Source organism: Penicillium griseofulvum (genome assembly GCF_001561935.1).
Source record: "Penicillium griseofulvum strain PG3 chromosome Unknown contig_80, whole genome shotgun sequence".
Lineage (NCBI taxonomy): Eukaryota > Fungi > Ascomycota > Eurotiomycetes > Eurotiales > Aspergillaceae > Penicillium > Penicillium griseofulvum.
Genome location: NW_024467471.1, coordinates 759,524 through 780,614, shown reverse-complemented (window position 1 = coordinate 780,614; position 21,091 = coordinate 759,524). Strand labels below are relative to the sequence as shown.

Below are 21,091 nucleotides of genomic sequence, written 5' to 3'. Positions count from 1 at the left end.
GATGCAACCCCTCTCTTGGTTGTTGGCCCCCGACCCCTGTCAATTGAAAACGCGCTATTGTAACGCCACCTGCACCGTGATAAAACGTGATAAAATGACGGGGGGTTACCTCCGTTTGGAATATGGGTCATTGTTCAACAGGGATTATAATGCGCAAAGGCCGTGATCTTCCTCGGCTTGAAGTTCCTTGTCGTGATAGGAGAAATAAGAGTTACTACTTTCAGCGATGACCAAAGTACCAAAAAAACAAATGGTATTGGTTACAGTATAGAATATTTACATTTACTCTAACGTGGCTGTTCAAAGAAATAAGAAAAAGCAAAGAAACTTGAGGATTAGGAGAAACTCGCAGGCTTAGCTAGCTTTCCTTCGTTACTCCTGTCAACACTGAGAGAGGATGAGGCAGCCCCTTTGAGACGCGCAAGCGAGGCCAGTTCAACTTCAAGCTCGTCCTCGCCGTCTTTGCGCTGTTTTTTGGAATTTATAGAAAAATAGTGATCACCCTTGAAGTGTGAGCCGTTCGAGGAGGTATGCGTTTTGTTTCGGTTCGTACAGGCCTGGAAGAATGCAGGCACGAAAGGCAAAAGGCCGACCATCAGAACAAAATCATTCTCGATACGATTCCAAATGCCGAGTTGCGCACAGAGGTCTGCCGAGATTAGTCTTAGGGCTGGTAAGTATTGGCTAGAAGAGACGCTTACAGATGAGGTCCAAAGGTTGTGGGCCGTCAAGCAAAAATGTCATAAAATAAAGTTTGACCACAGAAAAGGCGAAAGCCCTGGTCCAATTAGTTGAGTTGCAAGTAAGGGAGATGGTCTTGCTTACACCAGCCCCAAGCTCATAAGTCCAATTGTACTGATTTTCTTCCAGCGGGCCATTTGCAGCTTCCAAACCACAATGGCTGGGTATACGGAGAAGGCGATATTGATGAACGAGGAGATACCGCATAGTACGCAGGCGTAGGTGATCTGGATCGAGCGAGGCCAACACTTGGCCGTGGGATATTTGTAGGGATTCCATTGTGCCGCCACCGGGTTACACATCACCCAGGTTATTATGAAGCCGACAACTGCCAGTACGTTAATTGTCACGCAAAGACCCCAGATGACAATTCGGAGCCAGAGTGCCGGGCGAAATAGTCGAACAAGTAGAATAGCGATGCAGACTTTCGGAAGCTCTATGCTTAGAAATGACCAATTGTTCGACATGATTGCCCAGAAAGCAGCCTTGGGAACGGTGACCGGTAAATTGGTGGCGTCGAGATCCTTCGCGGCATTCAGTGCTACCTGAAAAACAGAAGCTTGCACTATAGCAAAACCCCAAGAAAGGGTTAACATGATGTCCTCCCAGTAAGAATTTTGAGTCGTATGTCGTGACTGTGCAAATATGCGCATGAAGAATAGTATAGTGCTGATACATGCGAACGGCCATGTTACCGCAGAGGCAACAACGGCGATGCGGTCGATCTCCTCACCGGTGGCCATGGTTGGGGAAGGAGGTGAGAATCACTGATAGGAATGAATGGCCTCTTTTGTATAGGAGACAAGAATGCTTGCTTTTAGACTTTATCATTGTCTTAGCCGACAGGGTAAATGGGTGCGTGGCCTCCGCAGGGGTGGCAAAGATGTGCATGATGCGTACAAGCGATGTAACCAACTTTCAACTTTGCTTGAAGTGTCTGTGTTGGCCCCATAGTTTCTTACACTGGATTTGGCCCCCAAAAGGCGTAATAAATGAAACTTCAACCAATTGAACATTGTTATACAGGGACAAGGAGTAAATTGGAAACGACATTGATATCCAATCATAGTATAAAATCCGACGCTAAGAATATGTGACGATAGCTGCATGATAGTATAGTCCGTTCCCATGAACATAAATGGAAGGACCTTTAGTCTTTTTTGTCAATTTCCACTCTTGCATTTTCGTTTCAAAGTAAAGGACAAACATGGCTATCTTGAAATTCGATATCAGATCTCTTCTGGATCAAGTGGCTGCCTTATCCGTGGGAATAATTGCGTATTCGGAAGGAGACCGGGCTGACCCGGTAAAGATCAGCTATGCCGAACTACGCAAACAAGCATTGCAAAGAGCATCATGGCTGCAAAAACTTGCAGAATTTCGCCGAGGGGGTGTTATCCTGGTTCATTTTCAGTATCATTTGGATAATATCATATGGTTTTGGGCCACCATCCTAGCTGGTAGTGTGCCAGCCCTATCTACTCCTTTGGTTAGCACGACCGAGGGCCGTAAGGCCCATTTCAAGCATCTACACAATATGTTGCAGGATCCTTTGCTGCTCAGTCGTCAGAATTTACTCGCAGATTCATTCGCAGAGAATAAAATTCTACGTACTGTAGCAGTGGAGGAATTTGAAGATTCCGGGTTCAAAGAATCAACCACGGATATTGCCACATACAGCCACATCAATGGAGATGGAGAGGATCATGCCAACAGCGATGTAGCTGTTCTCATGCTCACATCTGGAAGCTCTGGAAATTGCAAGGCAGTGTGCCTGACACATCAGCAAATATTTACCTCGATTCGTGGAAAATTGGCGGTGATGCCAGTTACCAATGGCAGTTCCGTGCTCAATTGGATTGGACTAGATCACGTTGCCAGCCTGACGGAAACACACCTTCTTGCTATGTACGCGGGTGTCGATCAGATCCAGATTCAGGCGCCCGATGTACTTAGCAATCCACTGCTATTTCTGCGGTTGCTGACCAAACACGAAGTCTGCATGACCTTCGCCCCGGACTTTTTTTTGCGCAAGCTTCTAGTGACATTGGATACGGCGTCCAAAGAGGCTAAGCAAGAATTTGATCTCAGCCCACTACTCTATTTGATTTCGGGTGGAGAGCCCAACAATGTCGATACTGGTTCGCGCGTTACAAGGCACCTACAAAGCCTGGGGGTTTCACCATCAAACCTCATCACCCCGGGTTTTGGTATGACCGAAATCTGTGCGGGGGGCGTTTACAATCGCAATTTCCCTGATATCGATATCAAGGCGCAACGCGAAGCTGGCGCTCTTGGATCCAGCATTCCAGGCATCGAGATACGAATATCGCCCATTGATGCAAACGAGCCGAGCCCTGCGCCCCAGTCCAATGGTGTGGGCGGTGGAGCTGCCAATCACGCCGGTGTACTGGAAGTACGTGGACCTGTCGTGTTCTCAAGATACTTCAACAATGACGAGGCCACCAAGACTGCCTTCACGGAGGATGGCTGGTTCCGGACCGGAGATCTTGGTATAATCGATGCCCAGGGCCAGCTAAAGCTGGCTGGTCGACTCAAAGAGTTAATCAACATTAACTCGGTCAAATTCCTACCTTATGAAATTGAAAGTGCTATTGAACAAGCACGTATACCAGGAGTGACCCCTTCGTTTGTTGCGTGCTTTTCCTACAAGGAAACCAGCATCAGCCCCGAGGAAATCTACGTCGTATATCAACACGATTTTGCAAGCGATGATATCGAGGCCCGCATGTCAACACTTCACGCGCTGATGCGCACTGTCATTCTGTTTACATCTGCACGGCCACGAGTCCTGCCCCTGCCGCCTGGTGTCCTGGAGAAGACAACCCTAGGAAAGTTGTCGCGACCGAAAATTCAAAACGCGTTGGCAGAGGGGAAATACAGGGACCAGGGAATCTTCAACGATCGGGTACTACAAGAATATCGAGAGGCGCACTTCTCCGGTCCTAGCAATGAGATTGAGCACAATCTTGTGGCGGTTTTCAAGGAGACGCTCGGACTCGACAAGGACATTAGTATCGATATGCCGATTCTGGACACTGGAATCAGTTCAGTGGATTTGATTCGATTGAAGAGAGCTGTTGAGGAGGATCTCTGTATTGAAGATATTCCCATGATCACCATCATGACCAACACAACCATTCGAACCCTGGCAGCAGCTATCCAGAAGCTCGAGACCTCAGATCTCACTACCGTGTATCAACCTGTTGTCACACTACAACCACACGGATCCAAGACGCCTTTGTGGCTGTTCCACCCGGGAGTCGGGGAGATTCTAGTTTTCCTCGCGTTAGCTCAGCATTTCCCAGACAGGCCCGTCTACGCAATGCGACCCCGCGGCTTCAACCCGGGCGAGGAGACCTTCCAGGACCTCGCCAACCTCCATGCCACATACTACAAAGCCCTGAAGGAAAAACAGCCTAATGGACCCTACGCCTTAGCAGGATATTCATATGGTGGCATGGTAGCCTTCGAACTCGCAAAGAAGCTTGAATCAGTCGGCGACGAAGTGAAGTTCATAGGCAGCTTTGACCTACCACCATATATCAGGCATGTCATGGGTCGACTAGACTGGACAGGGTGTCTTTTACACGTCGCCTTTTTCTGTGACCTCTTTTCGGAAGACCGTGCTGATGAATTGGCACCTGAAATTCGCACTTTGCCTAAGTCAGAGCAGCTGGCACGAGTGTTTGCCGAAGCAAACCCAGTTCGTAGGGCTGAGTTGGGAATAACACTTACCTCGCTGGATACCTGGACTGAAGTAACCTTCTCCCTTGCAAATATAGGTCGTAACTACGATCCATCCGGTACAGTTTCTTGTATGGATGTTTTCTTCTGTGATCCGTTACGAGGTGTGGCTGCATCGAGGGAAGAGTATCGCTACAAACAACTGAATCGTTGGGAGGAGTTTGTTAGCAATGATCTCAAGTTCCATGAGGTGGATGGACAGCATTATACGATGATCTCCCCTGAACGTGTACCGAAGTTTCAACAGAAGTTGAAAGACGTTCTTTCTGCGAGGGGCGTCTGATTACATGGTTACCTGAATTACATGTCGCAGTTTATTTGTTTCATTCCACTAAGCAAATTCGATGAGCTATGCCGATCCATTTCATATAAACTCCATCAGTTATTTTGTTCAGCCACTTTTTCAGTTTCTCACATGAAAATGCCAAGTATATTGATGATGTCGTTTCTCGATATAAGCGCTGTATCAGAGTAAACGAGTCAAGTAGATAGTGAATTCTCTATGCTACAGGCTTTCCTTTGGCCAAAATATCAACCTGGTCCTGTAGGAATTGCAAAGTTACACTCGTTTCCTTCCCTTTCTTCAATAGGTACTTCGAAGAACCGGGGCTATATTCAATACTCGCAACCTGGGGCGCTAATGTGATACGCCAAGCCAACAAAAACCCCGCCACGTTCCAAGCCACCTCCTCGGAGGCGGTTAGAAAAGCATCAGCATAGTAGTTCTGAGTTTTATCGCGTCTTTCAGTGAAGTTATCGGTGTACGTGTCTACCCACGTATTGTATAATTCTAAGACCGATGAAGGGAGTGTCGAGAGTACCTCTTCGGCCTCTAACATGCAGTCCCCTTCCCCAGGCCTAAGGTCATCGAAATCTCGCCAGATGAAATTGGTGCCATAATCAGCAAAGATTCGATAGTGCCGCGGATCTTCTGCTGATGTAGGTGCAGCGGTTGACAGAGATGTAGATGGCTCATGAGTTGACATTTCGACAATGGTTGGTTCTGACTGTCGCTCTTCCAGTATATTCGTGATTTTCAAAACAAAGTCAAAATTGGTTTCCACCAGAACAGAATCTTCTTCGGACTTCGAAAGAGGCTTTTCAGCAAGGCTACGCCATGCGTCGCCAATATTCCTGGCAGTTTTGATGTATCGTTGAGACTGAGACTGACTGCAAAATACTGCCAGAGGTTTGAGAAGGCCAGCAGCCATTGTTGCAGACGGGTGAGTCGCAGAATAGAACGAGATACTCAGAGGGAGAGTAATCGTGTAGATGGGGTCGTGTGATGGTCGAGTTATAAGACGAGAGGAAGTAGGAATATTCGGTCTTTATCAATTAGTTTCACATGGGCGCTTAGAACACCCTACCGATATTATAACCAAATACAAATTATAGATTACCAATACAAAGTGTTTTCATCTTTTCCCATTGTCTCTACCCTCGTCCCTGCTGAAGCTATTCTAGAATTCTCTATGATTCCTTCCAGTCTATCCCACCCCCTCCCTTCTCCTCTACCTAGTCTACCTCGACACTGCTAAAGCTATTCCGGCGGCAGCTACCTGGCATCACATGCAACGAAGTGGGCGTCATTACCTACATCGGCAAGCATACCTCCATTCTGGTACCGGCCATCATCCGGTATAATGCCACAGAGAATAATGCGATCGGACTTTAGTTCACACCACCCGAGAAAGCGCCCGGCATCAGCGTCGATTAGATCTACGCAACGCTATCCGGTGAGCTCAACACGCAGATGGCCCACCAACTGACGAACTATCCGATCGAGCTGCATGCACAACCCTAGCGCGATGGGTACGTGGGCGCGCTAGCCCTGACACCGACGGAGGAGATTGCCTTTAGACCGCCTATCGACGAAAGCAGATGCCAGAGCTGGACAAGCACTGGTCTTCCTCGGCCGGAGTCAAGAATACGGAGACGGTCAAAAGTCTCAACCCCATGCCAGCCGGGGGATTCGCTAGCTACACTGCCGATACGAACGGCTGCCTCGAGTGGTATGTCCACGCGATCGAGGCCCATCCCTCTCAGGTGCCCTACCGCGACTTGATCCCTCGGATCCGTGAGTTCGTTGCGCAACTACGGCGTCAGGATAACCAGACAGAGCTCAACCGTGTCGCATATATCATGGCACACAAAGACCTGCATTTTGCTCACACCATGTGCGACCCAGACCACCCAGGGTGTCCAATCAGTACGGTCCTATACTAGGATTTCAGTGGTCCCTGGCCCGAAGTGGAACCCCCCGCGAGCATTTCCATGGAACATGAAGTGGTGCTGACCCGCATGGAGCGATTGTTCGAGCAAACCTGCCACGAAAAGGGCCCAGAGAATATTTTGGAGCGGACTCGGCTGAATGCAAAGCGGGACATGATGCAGACGGCAGTCAATCACATTCAAGCTATCGTCAAGGTCTCACAGGGTCGCGTGGCCCACTGGCGCGCGGTGGCGGAAGCTACCCTGGAAGGATTTCAGGCATGATGCGTATGATAATTATAGATCAATACATGTGTAGTCAAGGGGATACATTAGTTGTGTTTCTTCAATCTCGGGGGGTTCGGTGTTTTTTTGTCCAAGTCTAAGCGATAGCTTTGAGTATGGATAAAATCCTAGCAAGCTTCCCTAGTAGCTCTGTCCCTTCGTCTCTCTGTTGCATTATTCTATGACTTCTATATAGTCAATACATTTACATTCTGCATATTCGTACCCTTTATGGTCCCGGGATAGCACCCAAAAAGGGTATGAGCTCGACTGTGTGCATTCACGGTGTCACTTCCCAATTATCCTACACTATGCTCTACGCATTTTCTCCCATCTCGCTGTCGCCAATGCGATTTTTCGAGGACAAAATGAGCACACTGCATATCTATCCTTAGCTGCGAGCTTTGTCCATGAAGCACGCCGCACGCCTTCCCTCCTTCCTTTCCGTCGTCCCTTACTATCTCTAGTCTCGACCCATCCTCGTCGACGGAGCTCACCGCGTATGCTCTTCACTTTGGTGAGCTTTACCTGACTGACTGGTCCCCACTGACGATACATAGTACATACTACACCCACCCTTGCGAGCCGCGACCGATCCTCATGACGAAGCACACCGGGCACTTTATTTTCTTGCTTCCTTTGCCCCTTACTCTCGCGAGTTTTGATCGGTCCTCATCGTCACTGCACACCGCAATCACGTTCACGAGCTTCAAGCAACTCTCATCCACGAAGCACATCGTGCTTTTCGGTCAGCCCAAAATCTCATTCTCACGCGCACGTTTCTCGACACAACCTAAGAATGTACCCCGACCTACAAAATCATATAGAGGGCTTTGCGTTTATAAACTACAATACTCGTCAGTGGTCTTTGGCTTCTCCCATAGGCTATAGCTGGATTTCTTTCTTTCTCCCTCCATTATAGCTTCCATAAACTCACTACATTCCGCATCTTCATGCCCTCTATACTCCTTATGTAGCCCCAAAGACCTACCAAAGATAAACAGCTTCGTAATCTCTCTAGATCGCTTCCCCTTGTGGACTGGCCTCTATTACTCCTTGGTCGCATAGTACTTCAGGGTAGTAGCATCATCTAGGCCTCCCTATTCTGCTATTGAGATCTTAGAAATAGCCCAGATAGCACTCGGATCATATCCTCGCGCACTCAGTACTAGGTAGACCCTATCCACAGCCCATCGTAGTAACGTGCACAGTGTCGCGACGAAGCATAGTCATGATCTAGCCTAGCGAAGACTTCCATGCGACCTTGATTAACGATAAAGCAGTTTAATGAGACTGAATTCAGCTCCATATCCGATAGTTCCATAAGTCAACAAACTACTGTTTACCGGTCGAGACTGGTTGCTTCCAGTTAGAGGGCCGACAAATCACCCCTGAGAAGGACGATCAAAAGTATCCACAAGCAGACAAAGCGAAGCTAAAGATGAGATCGTTGTACCTAGTATTCACAGTATCTAGAGTAGAATCTGGATATGCTCTTTGTGCTGCTAGTCTGCCTCTTCATATGTGGGCACAATACAATCTCAGACCTGATACATGGGCCCCACTTGCAGATTCTAGCAACCCACGATCTATGCTATCACAAACTAGCTACATTTATCGTTACTCCTAGTACTAGTGCTAGTCGCTCACATACATGAACTTCTTAGGTGTTCAGGGCGGCCCAAGGTCTGTGCTTAAGTGGGCATCCGCCTGGGCGACCATGGCTGTACGACATGACACAAGGGCCGTGCACGCCATACCAAACACAGTTTAGCGTGTAACCTTAAACGATCTATAAGTTGTGCTGCATGTCAACGACCTAGGTATATCTTCAGTCAACAACATAGTGCGTTTCTATAAAAGATAGGTGAACAGGATAAATTTCAGCATACAAATGAAGCCTCTGGGTTGATTCCTGCTAGAGCCAAGGATATTATCTAGTGGCGTAAGCCTATAGAGTGTGTGTGCACAGTCTCACATCTGCTTTTTACGACTCTAGGAACTATCCGGACCTACACTACTGCCTCAATAAACATAGAAAATGGTGTAAGATTATTGTGTAAGTAGTTGAAGAGGGAAAGTTGCAAAATGGGGGGTCCCCGCGACGACGCCCCCAGTGCAAACGAGACAAAAGTCGTTCCTGGCGAAATACGCCGTCCCTGATCCTTGGGGGTATAAATACCCCCTCCTTTTTTCTTTTCTCTCTTTTTTCTTTCTTCCTTCTTCATCTCCCCAACTCTTCATACCATCCAAAAAATTTTATCCACTCTTCCATTTTCCATCAAGGCTTCCATCAAGCTTCAGCCTTCAACATGTCTGACACCACACAGTCATGTTCATCATCTATCATATTGTTACATCGTAATGTACTACATCATATCCTCCTCCAACTTGTCTTCTCTTTCCTGACTTTCATTCATCCTTTAGGTAACTCAACCACATGACACGTCCCTCAACCTGTCTTGACTCAACCACATACATGTCTTGACACAACCACATGACACGTCCCTCAACATGTCTTGACTCAACCACATACATGTCTTGACACATGACACGTCCCTCAACACGTCTTGACTCAACCACATGACACGTCCCTCATCATGTCTTGACTCAACCACATGTCTTGACACATGACACGTCCCTCAACACGTCTTGACTCAACCACATACATGTCTTGACTCAACCACATACATGTCTTGACACAAAGTCATCTCTATCAGGCATAAGACTTATGTCTTTCTCATTCCACTTTGATGACCGCTCCAACCAACCAACCATTTCAAACAATCAAGTCTCCAACCAATTAATTCCAGTCTGACCGTGGCGGGCTTCGGCTTCAGGACAATCGGCAGACTGGACGAACAACCAACTTCAAACCATCAATTCAACCATCCACTTCAAAACAAAAAAAGAAGGAAAGAAAGGAAGAGGAAAAGCAGGAAAAACAAAAAGAAAGAAAGAAAGAAAGAAAGAAAGAAAGAAAGAAAGAAAGAAAGAAAGAAAGAAAGAAAGAAAGAAAGAAACAAGAAGGAAAAAAAGAACAGAGAAAACAAAAAAGAAAACAAAAAAGAAAACAAAAAAGAAAACAAAAAAGAAAACAAAAGCTTCAACCATCCACCGCAACTTCAACCAACCAATTCCAGTCTGACCGTGGCGGGCCTTTTGACTTCAGGACAATCGGCAGACTGGACGAACAACCAACTTCGAACAACCAACTTCGAACAACCAACTTCGAACAACCAACTTCGAACAACCAACTTCGAACAACCAACTTCGAACACACCTCAAATCAACCGAATCCAATCATCCAACTCCAGTCTGACCGTGGCGGGCTTCGGCTTCAGGACAATCGGCAGACTGGCCAATCAACCAACTTCAATCAATCACTTCAAAAAGAAAGAACGAAAAAAACAAACAAAAACAAAAAAAAAAAAAAAAGCTTCAACAATTCATTCATCGCAACTTCAATCATCCAATTCCATCCAGTCTGACCGTGGTGGGCTTTGGCTTCAGGACAATCGGCAGACTGGACGAACAACCAACTCCAATCGAGCAACGAATCCAATCAACCCCCATATCGAATCATCCAATCCCAGTCTGACCGTGGCGGGCCACTTGGCTTCAGGACAATCGGCAGACTGGACGAACAACCAACTCCAATCGAGCAACGAATCCAATCAACCCCCATATCGAATCATCCAATCCCAGTCTGACCGTGGCGGGCTTCGGCTTCAGGACAATCGGCAGGCTGGATGAACAACCAACTTCAAACCATCAATTCAACCGAATCAAATCATCCAACTCCAGTCTGACCGTGGCGGGCTTCGGCTTCAGGACAATCGGCAGACTGGACGAACAACCAATCGAATCGAACAACGAATCCGATCGACCAACGAATCCAATCGAACAACCGAATCCAATCAACCATTCCAGTCTGACCGTGGCGGGCCATTTGGCTTCAGGACAATCGGCAGACTGGACGAACAACCAATCGAATCGAACAACGAATCCGATCGACCAACGAATCCAATCGAACAACGAATCCAATCGAGCCCCCATATCGAATCATCATCCAACTCCAGTCTGACCGTGGCGGGCTTTGGCTTCAGGACAATCGGCAGACTGGTCGAGCAACCACTTCAAGCAACCACCTCGATCAATTGCCCACCTCGATCAATCCAATTTAGCAATCCAATCAGCAACTCCCAGTCTGACCGTGGCGGGCCATTTGGCTTCAGGACAATCGGCAGACTGGTCAACTACCTACTACAATCATTCAATCACCACTTCTGTTGCCTTTTTATCTGCCATAGAGGTGACTAGACCAAACATGTGCGCTTTACCACATCCACTCCAACAAGGATTCAAAAGCATTCAAGCATCCAAACATCCAACCACCTACAAACAGAATATCCAAGGATCCACAAGCCTCCACAAACAAGTCTCCACATCCGAGCATAGAGGCATCAAGACATCCACATTCAAGCCTCTATAACCGAGCATCCCAAACAAGCCTACACATTCGAGCATCTAAGCATCCACATCCAATGGTCCAGCTTGAAGAAAAACACCAAAGTCTCGAACTATTTCAAATATACATACAGAATGATCGTCCTCAGAGGCCGCTCGTCAGGAGATCACAACATGCCCCCATTCAAAGGAGCCTCTCAATACCATTTCCTATGGTGGGAAAAAAGGATTGTTGCTTGAGATCAGCGCTTGATCACTTTATCACTTCGACCGGTCAATCATCCACATTGGCCCATCCACATTCAGCCGCCTACAATGCTTGTGCTTCGAAGAGGAATTGAGAAGGAATGGAAAAAGATGGTCTTGGACAACAAGATTCTTTGTAGGAGGGTCTCTTTTTATCGTGTACTATGTTCTCATTAGATAGCCTTGATCAATTCATGATGTTGCATGCAGCAGCCTCTTTGAAACATACGCAGTCTTTCTGTAGGCATAACCCAGGGCTGAAAGGTCAACTCCGGTAGAATCAATAAATGAACCAGTACACCAATCGATTGAAAACAAATTTATGCAAGTCGAGGAAAATACTATATTGTTTCGTTAAGATGTGACGTTAAGCCTCATCTAGAGATACATTGATAGACCTTGGCTCTCTACTTTGTATCTCGATAGATTATTCTTCCCTCTATATAGCGACCTTCGTCTCTTGTGGCATCTTAACTAGATCCACGATAAGGACTGATGCTCATTTCTACTATCTTATAGCCTGCCATTAATCTTAGTCGGCGATGTATCCGAGCCTACTTTTCAGTATCAGGAATAACCCCTTTTTCTGCCTGTATACCATCCTTTTCAGTCATGCCATAATCAGTCTCAAGCTCCTGTCGCAAAGGCACATCTTTCTCCATAAGCACCAATACACAAGCAAGACCGCAGAAAGCAATCGATACCTCCCAGACAAGCTTAAGGGAGTCAGAGAATACCCCAATAACTTCGCTCCTCACCGGTTCCCTTAGGCTGTCAATGAAAACATTGGACGCGTGCTCGTAGGCGTGACCATCAGAGAGCATTTGTCGCACACCCGCATCAGAAATACGATAGGCGTATTGATTAAACTGATTGTTGAAGATGCTAGCCGGAATAGCCACGCCCCATACATTTCCAAAGCTCCGCATAAACGCCCAGGTTGCTGTGGCTGCTGCCTGGTCCGACTCAGCGAGTGGAGCCTGGAACGCAGGGAGCAAAGTGTTCAGGATCATTCCCGAACCGAGCGCAGCAATGACCTGAAAAACGATCCACTCCGCATCGGACGAGTAGCGGTCGAGGTGAGCAAACAGACCAATACCCAATGTGAGGATAACAAAGCCCACCAAGTGAAGGGCTTTGTATTTTCCAAACTTCGAGAGAATTATCACTGCAATCACGGCGCCGGGAATTGCAACGAGGGTCATTGGCAGCATTTGAACGCCTGCTCGGGCTGCCGAAGACCCCAGAATAACCTGGAAGTAAACCGGAATAAAGAACAACACCCAGTATAGAAGAAGTGAGAACAGGTATGTGTTGGTGAAGACCACGAGGGAGGTTCGATTTCTAAACAGACGCAGTGGAACGACGGGCTCGTGGCAGAACTTAGATTGTTCGAAGACCATGAATATAACCAGACCAGCTAGTCCTAGGACTAATGGCACAATTATCTCCCATGATCCCCACGCGTAGCGTGAGCCTCCGTATGTCAATGCACAGAGAACTGCTGCCGTAGATCCCATGATGAGGAAATTGCCGATATAGTCGATACGCTTGATTCTTTCGGAAAAGGTGGTCTCGCGCTGATAGTTAGTGTGAAGAAATAGGAAAAGAAGCACCAGCGCAAACCCGCCAACAGGTAGGTTGATATAGAAAACCCATCTCCAAGTAGTTCGTTGGACAATGATTCCACCCACAAACGGGCCCATCGAGCTGCCAACGGAGTACACGGTGAGCACGATGGCGATGAAGTTTCCGCGCTCACGTAGTGGGACGAGATCTGATACGATAACATCGACGATCATATTGATGCCACCGCTTCCAATCCCTTGGATGGCGCGTCCGATGATGAGCATGTTTGCGCTATTCGCCCCACCACAGATGCCGCTTCCCAGGGTGAAGACAGCGACGATGAATATCGTCAACCATCGACGGCCGAAGGCGTTGGCTAGCTGGCCAAATAGCGGCTGAACCGCTGCACTGGAGAATGTCAGAAATTGTCAGTTTCGGACACAGGTCACTATGACTAGCGGCAGGGAATAACGCTACCTAGTGAAGAAGAAGGCGTTCGTGATCCAGACATAATTGTCGCCGATGTTAAGCTCCCGCACGATTACTGGCATTGACGTCGAAACCACCGTATTCTCAAGTGCAGACAGGAGACCGGTCACGCAGAGGGCAAAGATAATGGCCCAGAACTGAAACCCTCTTTTCATTGGCAGAGGTTTGGCGATCGCTTGCTCATTGCGATGCTCCTCTCGCAGCACATTTTCTTGCAGTTCGTGGTCTGTTTCCACTGCCATAGCTGAGAGAAGTTGCTAGGGCACGACGATACTATCTCTAAAGAGAGAAAACATTTGTTTTAAAGACCATGGGCATACTCATTCGGTGATGGGGATATAATCTGGCCGACATTTTTCAGCTTCATGCTTCCCCTTTAGCTGGCATTAGTTCGGATTTTGTTATATGCCCATATCCGATCCCATAGATGGCATTTCGTTGCCAGTGAGGTTTATACCTTGGCCCCCTACAAGGGTTTGTAGGGGCCTTAAAATCAATACGATCAATACGATCAATAAGATCACCTAAGTTGTCGGAGACATCCGAGAGCCAAAAATATCATTCGGGGGGACTATTGGCCCGAAATCCGTTGGCCGAAATCCGTTGGCCTCTCTAATGGCCCCGGGGCCGCCTATCAAGGGTCTGTTCACCCTATTATGCATTTTGGCATATTCCCATAAAACAAGAGTATAAACTTGATACAGATACCAAGAAGAGTAAGATGGCTTATTTGAATAAGGTCAACCGAGCAGTCTCGATGTTAGCGGCAAGCTAAATACAATTGTTCTCAGTAGTACGGACCTTGCCACTCTGTTGCGGATACATATGAGAGTCATAAGGAAGCCTTGGTCAAAGTATGCGAAACCGTCGAATGACTTGCTGACCCAAAATCTAATCTTTTGCCCAAGCGAATACGTTAATGATAGACTGGATACTCGGATATCTGAGGTGCTCACTAGGCGGCATATGTCACTTCTCATACCTTGGAAAAAGCTTCTACTGATCCCGAGGTCTGATATTTGGGCGCTGTCACATACGTATAAGGCTAATGATCCCTCTGGGTCAACAGGTCAACGGGTTCACCTGCCCGGCCAGGCATCTAGAATACAACTTTGAATGGGAAGGAACGGTTGATGTGCATCACGTGGTACTTTCTATCCTTCCAAAACAAGCGGTAAGGTAGTTATAATGCACTTTAAGGATCTCTTTTCGCCCTTCGGGGCATAGTGTGACGTTGAAAATATACAGAGAGGATTAGCTTGGCCCCTGCACTAAGGATGACACGCTCAATCAAAGAGAAGATGCCCATTTTTTTTTTTTACTTACATGTCGTTTTTTGAGGGTATACAGAAGTGGGTCCCATTTATAGTGTTTAATTGGTTATTACGCTTTTAGGAGTTCACGTGACAATATCCACTCGTGGAGGTCGCTGGTTCGAATTGACCAATAGACGAATCATTATTATTTCCCGCTATTATTAGCTTAGGCCTTGAACAATCTTAGGTCCCTACCATGATATGTGAGAACAAAGTGAAAAGAAGCAATGACTGCGGAGCGGGATAAAAAGACTAGTAATCTTGCACTCTACCACCGCACTACCGCTGCTTGTTGACATAACGCAAGGATGTAACAGACATAAACCATATGTTGCCGTGGTCCGACTAATCCCTACTAAGTCATATTATATCATGATACACCCTGGATTAGTCAAAATGGGCCGACATGAAACGGATCATGTGTGTTTCAAATGTAGATGCACTGTATGCGACACATTTGATCAGACTCGCTCGGTTTGATCCAGTCGCACCTATGATTTCTTACTACGCGTAGGATAACGCGTTAGTACACTGAATACTGAGTTATTCAAATGTCTAGTCAATTAACTGTTTACTGATATCAACTATTTGTTAAACAATGTAATGTTGGTGGATATGTGTATGTATAGTTGAAGCTGATGATATATATTCGACGTGTGCGGGTAGAATCCGACTCCGTTGTAGGACTTGAGTTTATGTCCCCTGTAATTAGTTGTATATCTCGCCTTAATTTACATCAATTGATTTCTACAATTCTTCAATTGTCCTCGCTATGCCCCCTAGCCCTACCAGTCACGTCAATGTCAATGGTATAGGATACAAATCAGATCTCGGATCACCAATGTACGCCTTAAATCCCCCGAAAACTAGAAACATATTCGTCACTCATAAATATAAATTCATACAATACAACTGTATGATAGTACTATCCCCTCGCTCAACAGCGCTCAAATACACGATACAGACCCTTCAGATCTGCAACCTCAATCACACCCCGTAGCAGTCGTGACGTGGCAACCAGTCGTGCACGCAGAGCAGGGAAAATAGCATACTCCAACATGCGAACCATCTGCGCACGACGAGCTCTAATAAAAGCATCATCGTCCTCGACCCCAGAGCCATCGGCTACACCCGATCCCTGCGCAGCCGACTCCCCCGACGCTTCCTGTGCAACCGACTGCGAAAGAACCGGAAGTTGCTCAGGCGTGTAGAAAGCAGCTAGCTCACGCAGAAATGTACGGAAACACCCTTCCTCGTTACTCCAATCCACATACGGCCCAAGCCTCAGCAGGAAACGAGGGAGTTTAGCTAGCGCAGGCAGATACCCCTTCAGCAACAGCGGTATAGCCAGCAAATCTCCATCAGGACTGATCTGCAGCGAAAAGTACTCGTTCAACATCTCGCGACGCTCGATCAGCGTGCGTGCTATCATATCCGGTGCATTGGCGAAAACGGAATCGGCCTCTTCCTTGTTGGCGGCCATATGCTCTTCCCGTTCCGATTCTGCGGCGATTTTTAGTAGATCTACCAACTTCGGCGCTGGGTCGAGTCGGATTATGCCGAAGTTTCCGAAGTCGGTTAGGCCTACTTGATAGAAGAATTCGTGGCAGGCGAGACCGTAGTCGATTAGGTATAGTTTCACGCCTGACTGGATTGCTGCGAGACGCCGTCGCTCGTCGACTAGCCCGACATAGGTGTGTGATGCGAACATCTCTGTTAGTGTGTTGTGCATTTCGGAGCGGACGGAGGCGCGGAGACTTTTGACGGATGTGAACGCGATCTTGAGGGGTTGGCGATCTGTTGTTTCGTATTGGAGGCCATCGTCTAGGATCGATGTTGTTGGGGTGTCGGTTTCTGTGGGCGCAGCTGGGTTGGATGGGTCGCGAGGTGAGGCTGCGGCTGGGCCTAGCATGGCTGTGATTTTGCGGACTTTGGAATCTGTTCGGATGAGGTTGTTTTCGTAGGGTCTCTTTGTCGCGGGTGTTTTGGGCGTCCCTCCAGCTTTTGCTGGCTCTGCTGTTCCCTCGGCCGCCGGAGCGCCCTGATCGCGTTGTAGGGACTCGATGGTCTGCACGCCAGGCAGCAGGCTTTGAGTTAGGAATGTGCGACTCGAGTCCACCTCAGCCAGCTTGGATCGGATTTCAGTGCAAACAAGCTCGATGATCTCGTCTTCATTCAGGAAATTCACTTCGCGCTTTGTTGGGTGTACATTGACATCGACGCGGTTAGGCTCGATCTCAAGATCAAGATACACGAAAGGGTGGCCGCCTTTAGGCAAAAAAGCAGAGTAAGTCTGTTCAACTGCACGTTTAACAGCAGTTGATTCGACTGCGCGATGGTTAATGAAAAGCAGAATCACCGTCTTCTTGACATGATAGTTGGCATTGGTAGCCAAGCCGGATGCGCGAAATCCGAAACTCGTATTCTGAGTCTTAAATTCAACAAGCTCGTTCGCTACGGCACTACCGTGAATCTGGCGGATCCGGTCGATAGTATTTGCGCTGACTGGAGTCGAGATGCTCACACCGGAGTCTCCGTGTTTGCGGCATGAGAAAGCGACCCCTGAGCAATGCACTGCATACCGGCCAACGACATCGAGAATTTTGGCATATTCCTCGCTTGCGGAGCGGAAAGCTCTCCGCCGAGTGGGGACGTTATAGAAGAGATCCTCGACCTTGGGCTTCGTTAACTTGAAATCATGCCGTACGTCCATTTCTCCAACTTACGGTGATTTGAGTTCCTCCTCGGCCAGCCGTTGCCTTGGGTGCAGAACTCTGGCCTGGCTTTGCTGGTATCAGCTTGCCATCTCCGTAATGTGCTCGCCAGGCGCAGCTGGATCCAGCAGTCTTCGTCGTAACCGTCAGATGTGCGATATGACTAATACTAGCCAGAGCTTCACCGCGGAATCCGTACGTTCCAATGGAGGTCAGATCTTCAAATTCTTTGAGCTTGGACGTAGTAAACCTCTCGCAGAGGATAGGGAGATCATCTCTCTGTATACTGTTAGAGACGATTGCTGTAACATAAGAGATGACTTACATCGATACCATGCCCATTATCGGTAATCTGGAGTAGTTTCAGGCCACCCTCCTTAATCAGGACTTCAATTGAGGTGGAGCCGGCATCGACGGCGTTTTCGATAAGCTCCTTCAGTGCGTGCATTGGAGCAACGATAATCTCTCCAGCAGCAATTTTATTTACGACATCTGGATCTAAAGCCTATATGGAATTTAGTATTTGTTCTATGTGATAGTATACGATGGGGTTCGTGTGCACGCGTTCCCTTACCTTAATTTTCTTTGGTTTAGGGGGTTCCGGAGGCTCATATTCCTCCGCTGCGCGCTTCGTGCCGCGTTGATCAATAGGCTCAATATCCATATCGTCTTCCATGATGATTCTCAGATATCAGGAAGGTGTTTGGGAGGGAAATGTATTGCGCGAAGTGCGCGTAGTTGGAGAAAAGGCGAAGACTGATAAGCTGATAAGAGAGCCTAGGCGTCATTGTTTGCGGAGATCGTTTTACGCCGCTGCATTCTAAGTTGCTCTCGATGAATATGCAACAACTCGGTCGCATTCGCTCTTTGTGTCCCTCCGTTGCTTCAATGCCATAGAGGAAACCACGGAGCTCGCAGAGCTTGCCCTCAATTATTCCGGCGCACATCATGACCCCCGCAAAGATGCCCCTTCGGGCTGATGAAGAGATGGGCAAGAAAGATGACGACCATCGGCCATATGATCAAGCGCGCTTCCCATACCTACAACACCGACCAATGCCTCGACCTCGCCGGATACTATTTGCTATCTTTGCGCTTGTTCTCGTTTATGAATTCTTCAAACACATGCCGACAGACCTGGGACCTGCCGCCGATCGGTACAACCCTGCGATTGCGAAACTACGAGAAGAAAGCCTTGCCAAATTGACTGGCTCAGATAAGCCACTGGCTGTTCCCAATTCAGATATTGTACTATCCGACAATTCGCCACCTGTCAGGGAGTCGGAATCGAACCAAAAAGAGGAAGCTTACGACGGGAGGATCAAGTTCTACGAGTTGGCCCACTCTCTTCCTCGCTACAAATATTCGCAGAAAGCCGCTAGTCGTGCGATTGTGTTTGCAGCCTCAAGTCTCCGCAGTGTGTCAGATCTCTTGCCCCTAGCTTGTCGCATGGCTGGTGAGCAGTTGAACTACGTGCATTTCACCCTGATGGGAAAGGACGATGTTTCGATTGAAGGTATCAAGGAAGTTAACGGAATCAGAGATAGTGAATGCCCGATGGCTTGGCACGGTATGATATTCTGACCATGATGGTCGGACCCATTTTACTGACTAGGCGATAACTAACAGATGCTCGGCCGGACTATGCACCAAGATCTACCGATGATCGTATGAAGCGATCCGTGATAGGAGGGTTGCAAAACATACAAACCTACATCAGCCCTGAGGCTATCATAACACAAGATCAGGGCTGGGAGGATTCCTTCTTCTGGGACGGGGTTGAGGTCTATTCTCAAGAAAAAGGCATTCCCCATGTTGCTCTCTCCACTGCTTCAAGAGATCTTATGTGGATAGCCTCGCTGGATAGCAAGGCTCTTCGATGTAAGCTATACTGCCCCTCTTTGGAATGCCGAGTCCGGAAATACTCACTGTACGTGCAATAGCGTGGAATAAAGTACAAATCGAAATGGTGGTGCATGCCCCCTCCGAGTCTTCTGGGTCTTTGATCAGGCTTATCAAGTCATTGGATGCAGCCGACTATTTAGGGTCAAGTCCAAGCTTGACAATAGAGCTCCCACAGCGGGTAGATTCGCAGTTGCTTCAGTTTCTACAGCATCTAGATGGGTTGACCCAGCTTCCCGGCCGACTCACTATTCGGCGACGCATTCAACCGCATAACTTGGACACGGCGGAATCATCGCTCCGAACCGTGGAGTCGTTCTATCCACGGGATCCTGAGATGACACATTTGCTTCTGCTATCTCCACAGACCGAGCTTGCACCATCGTTCTACCACTACTTGAAGTTTGCTGTACTGAATTACAAACAGTCTGCCCGTGCCAAGCGCATATTTTTCAATATGATCGGTATCTCACTCGAACTGCCATCATCCAAACCCACAGCTGATAGCCAACCTTTCACCCCACCGCCCATGAATGTTGAAGGCAAAGAGCAGTTCCTTCCCTCATTCCTGTGGCAGTCGCCCAATAGCAATGCAGTTTTGTATTTCGGTGATGCGTGGGCGGAATTCCATTCCTTTATGGCTAACCGCCTGTCGACTCCGGAATCCGCGGCGGCCCCCCAAACAAAGTTGATATCAGAGAAATATCCTGCCTTTATGGAACACATGCTCGAGATGATCCGTGCCAAAGGATATTATCTCCTGTATCCATCATTCCCGGGCATCAAATCTCCCTCAATTGCCACAGTACACAACGAGCTATATCAGACCCCAGAAGAATTCGGAGGCTCCAATCCCGCTACCTCGGGCGAAGAAGCCACTCAAGCCATCCATGACCCTACTCAGCCGCTGATAGGTGGAGATTCTAGTGGCTTGGAATCTATTGAAAAACCCCTGGACCGCGCATCAACTATTATGCCGCTGCTTGACTTGTTCTCTTCGGGTCTTGCCGATCTTGATGCTTTGCCTCTACTTTCATACGACGGAGTTAGATTGACGGCCGCGGCATACTCCAAACAGACGGAAGAATATGCCAAGCAGTTTAGGACTCATTACGGAGGATGTGCCAAAGATAGCAAGGTTGATGATCCCTCGAGAGACCTATTATTTTGTGTTCAAGAGTGAATTCCTGGCGAAATCTCCAGGAGCTGAGTTGTCATTTCACCGGCATGTTTACCGAATTCAGGATATTACGAATGCTCAATTTGAATTTAATCATATCCAAGTGGTTCTCTTCCCATAAACTAGATTTATAAGGATTCTAGTGATAGAGTCGAAGTCGTAGCATTGCAAATCCAAAACAATGACGAGCGCCTCCAGGG

The 21,091-nt window shown here is 47.7% G+C and overlaps 7 protein-coding genes across 7 annotated transcripts; 3 read left to right on the top strand and 4 right to left on the bottom strand.

Moving 5' to 3' along the window:
* Positions 1-335: 335 nt before the first annotated feature.
* PGRI_013190 (uncharacterized protein) lies at positions 336-1,484 on the bottom strand (the record flags this gene model as incomplete). The annotated part of the gene is made up of 3 exons (XM_040789032.1): positions 336-649; positions 702-778; positions 826-1,484. 3 exons carry the CDS (start codon positions 1,482-1,484, stop codon positions 336-338), a joined length of 1,050 nt encoding a protein of 349 aa, XP_040645985.1.
* Positions 1,485-1,948: 464 nt separating this feature from the next.
* Positions 1,949-4,792, top strand: PGRI_013180 (non-ribosomal peptide synthetase; the record flags this gene model as incomplete). The annotated part of the gene is made up of 1 exon (XM_040789031.1): positions 1,949-4,792. One exon carries the CDS (start codon positions 1,949-1,951, stop codon positions 4,790-4,792), a length of 2,844 nt encoding a protein of 947 aa, XP_040645984.1.
* A 217-nt stretch (positions 4,793-5,009) lies between these two features.
* Positions 5,010-5,720, bottom strand: PGRI_013170 (uncharacterized protein; the record flags this gene model as incomplete). The annotated part of the gene is made up of 1 exon (XM_040789030.1): positions 5,010-5,720. One exon carries the CDS (start codon positions 5,718-5,720, stop codon positions 5,010-5,012), a length of 711 nt encoding a protein of 236 aa, XP_040645983.1.
* Positions 5,721-6,390: 670 nt separating this feature from the next.
* Positions 6,391-7,005, top strand: PGRI_013160 (uncharacterized protein; the record flags this gene model as incomplete). Its single annotated transcript, XM_040789029.1, has 2 exons — positions 6,391-6,686; positions 6,744-7,005. 2 exons carry the CDS (start codon positions 6,391-6,393, stop codon positions 7,003-7,005), a joined length of 558 nt encoding a protein of 185 aa, XP_040645982.1.
* Positions 7,006-12,275: 5,270 nt separating this feature from the next.
* Positions 12,276-14,021, bottom strand: PGRI_013150 (MDR family MFS transporter; the record flags this gene model as incomplete). Its single annotated transcript, XM_040789028.1, has 2 exons — positions 12,276-13,698; positions 13,768-14,021. The coding sequence occupies 2 exons, from the start codon at positions 14,019-14,021 to the stop codon at positions 12,276-12,278; spliced, it is 1,677 nt and encodes a 558-aa protein (XP_040645981.1).
* A 2,011-nt stretch (positions 14,022-16,032) lies between these two features.
* PGRI_013140 (mismatch repair ATPase MLH1) lies at positions 16,033-18,485 on the bottom strand (the record flags this gene model as incomplete). Its single annotated transcript, XM_040789027.1, has 4 exons — positions 16,033-17,769; positions 17,822-18,088; positions 18,135-18,314; positions 18,384-18,485. The coding sequence occupies 4 exons, from the start codon at positions 18,483-18,485 to the stop codon at positions 16,033-16,035; spliced, it is 2,286 nt and encodes a 761-aa protein (XP_040645980.1).
* Positions 18,486-18,757: 272 nt separating this feature from the next.
* On the top strand, positions 18,758-20,894 carry PGRI_013130 (uncharacterized protein; the record flags this gene model as incomplete). Its single annotated transcript, XM_040789026.1, has 3 exons — positions 18,758-19,379; positions 19,439-19,690; positions 19,753-20,894. The coding sequence occupies 3 exons, from the start codon at positions 18,758-18,760 to the stop codon at positions 20,892-20,894; spliced, it is 2,016 nt and encodes a 671-aa protein (XP_040645979.1).
* Positions 20,895-21,091: the final 197 nt, after the last annotated feature.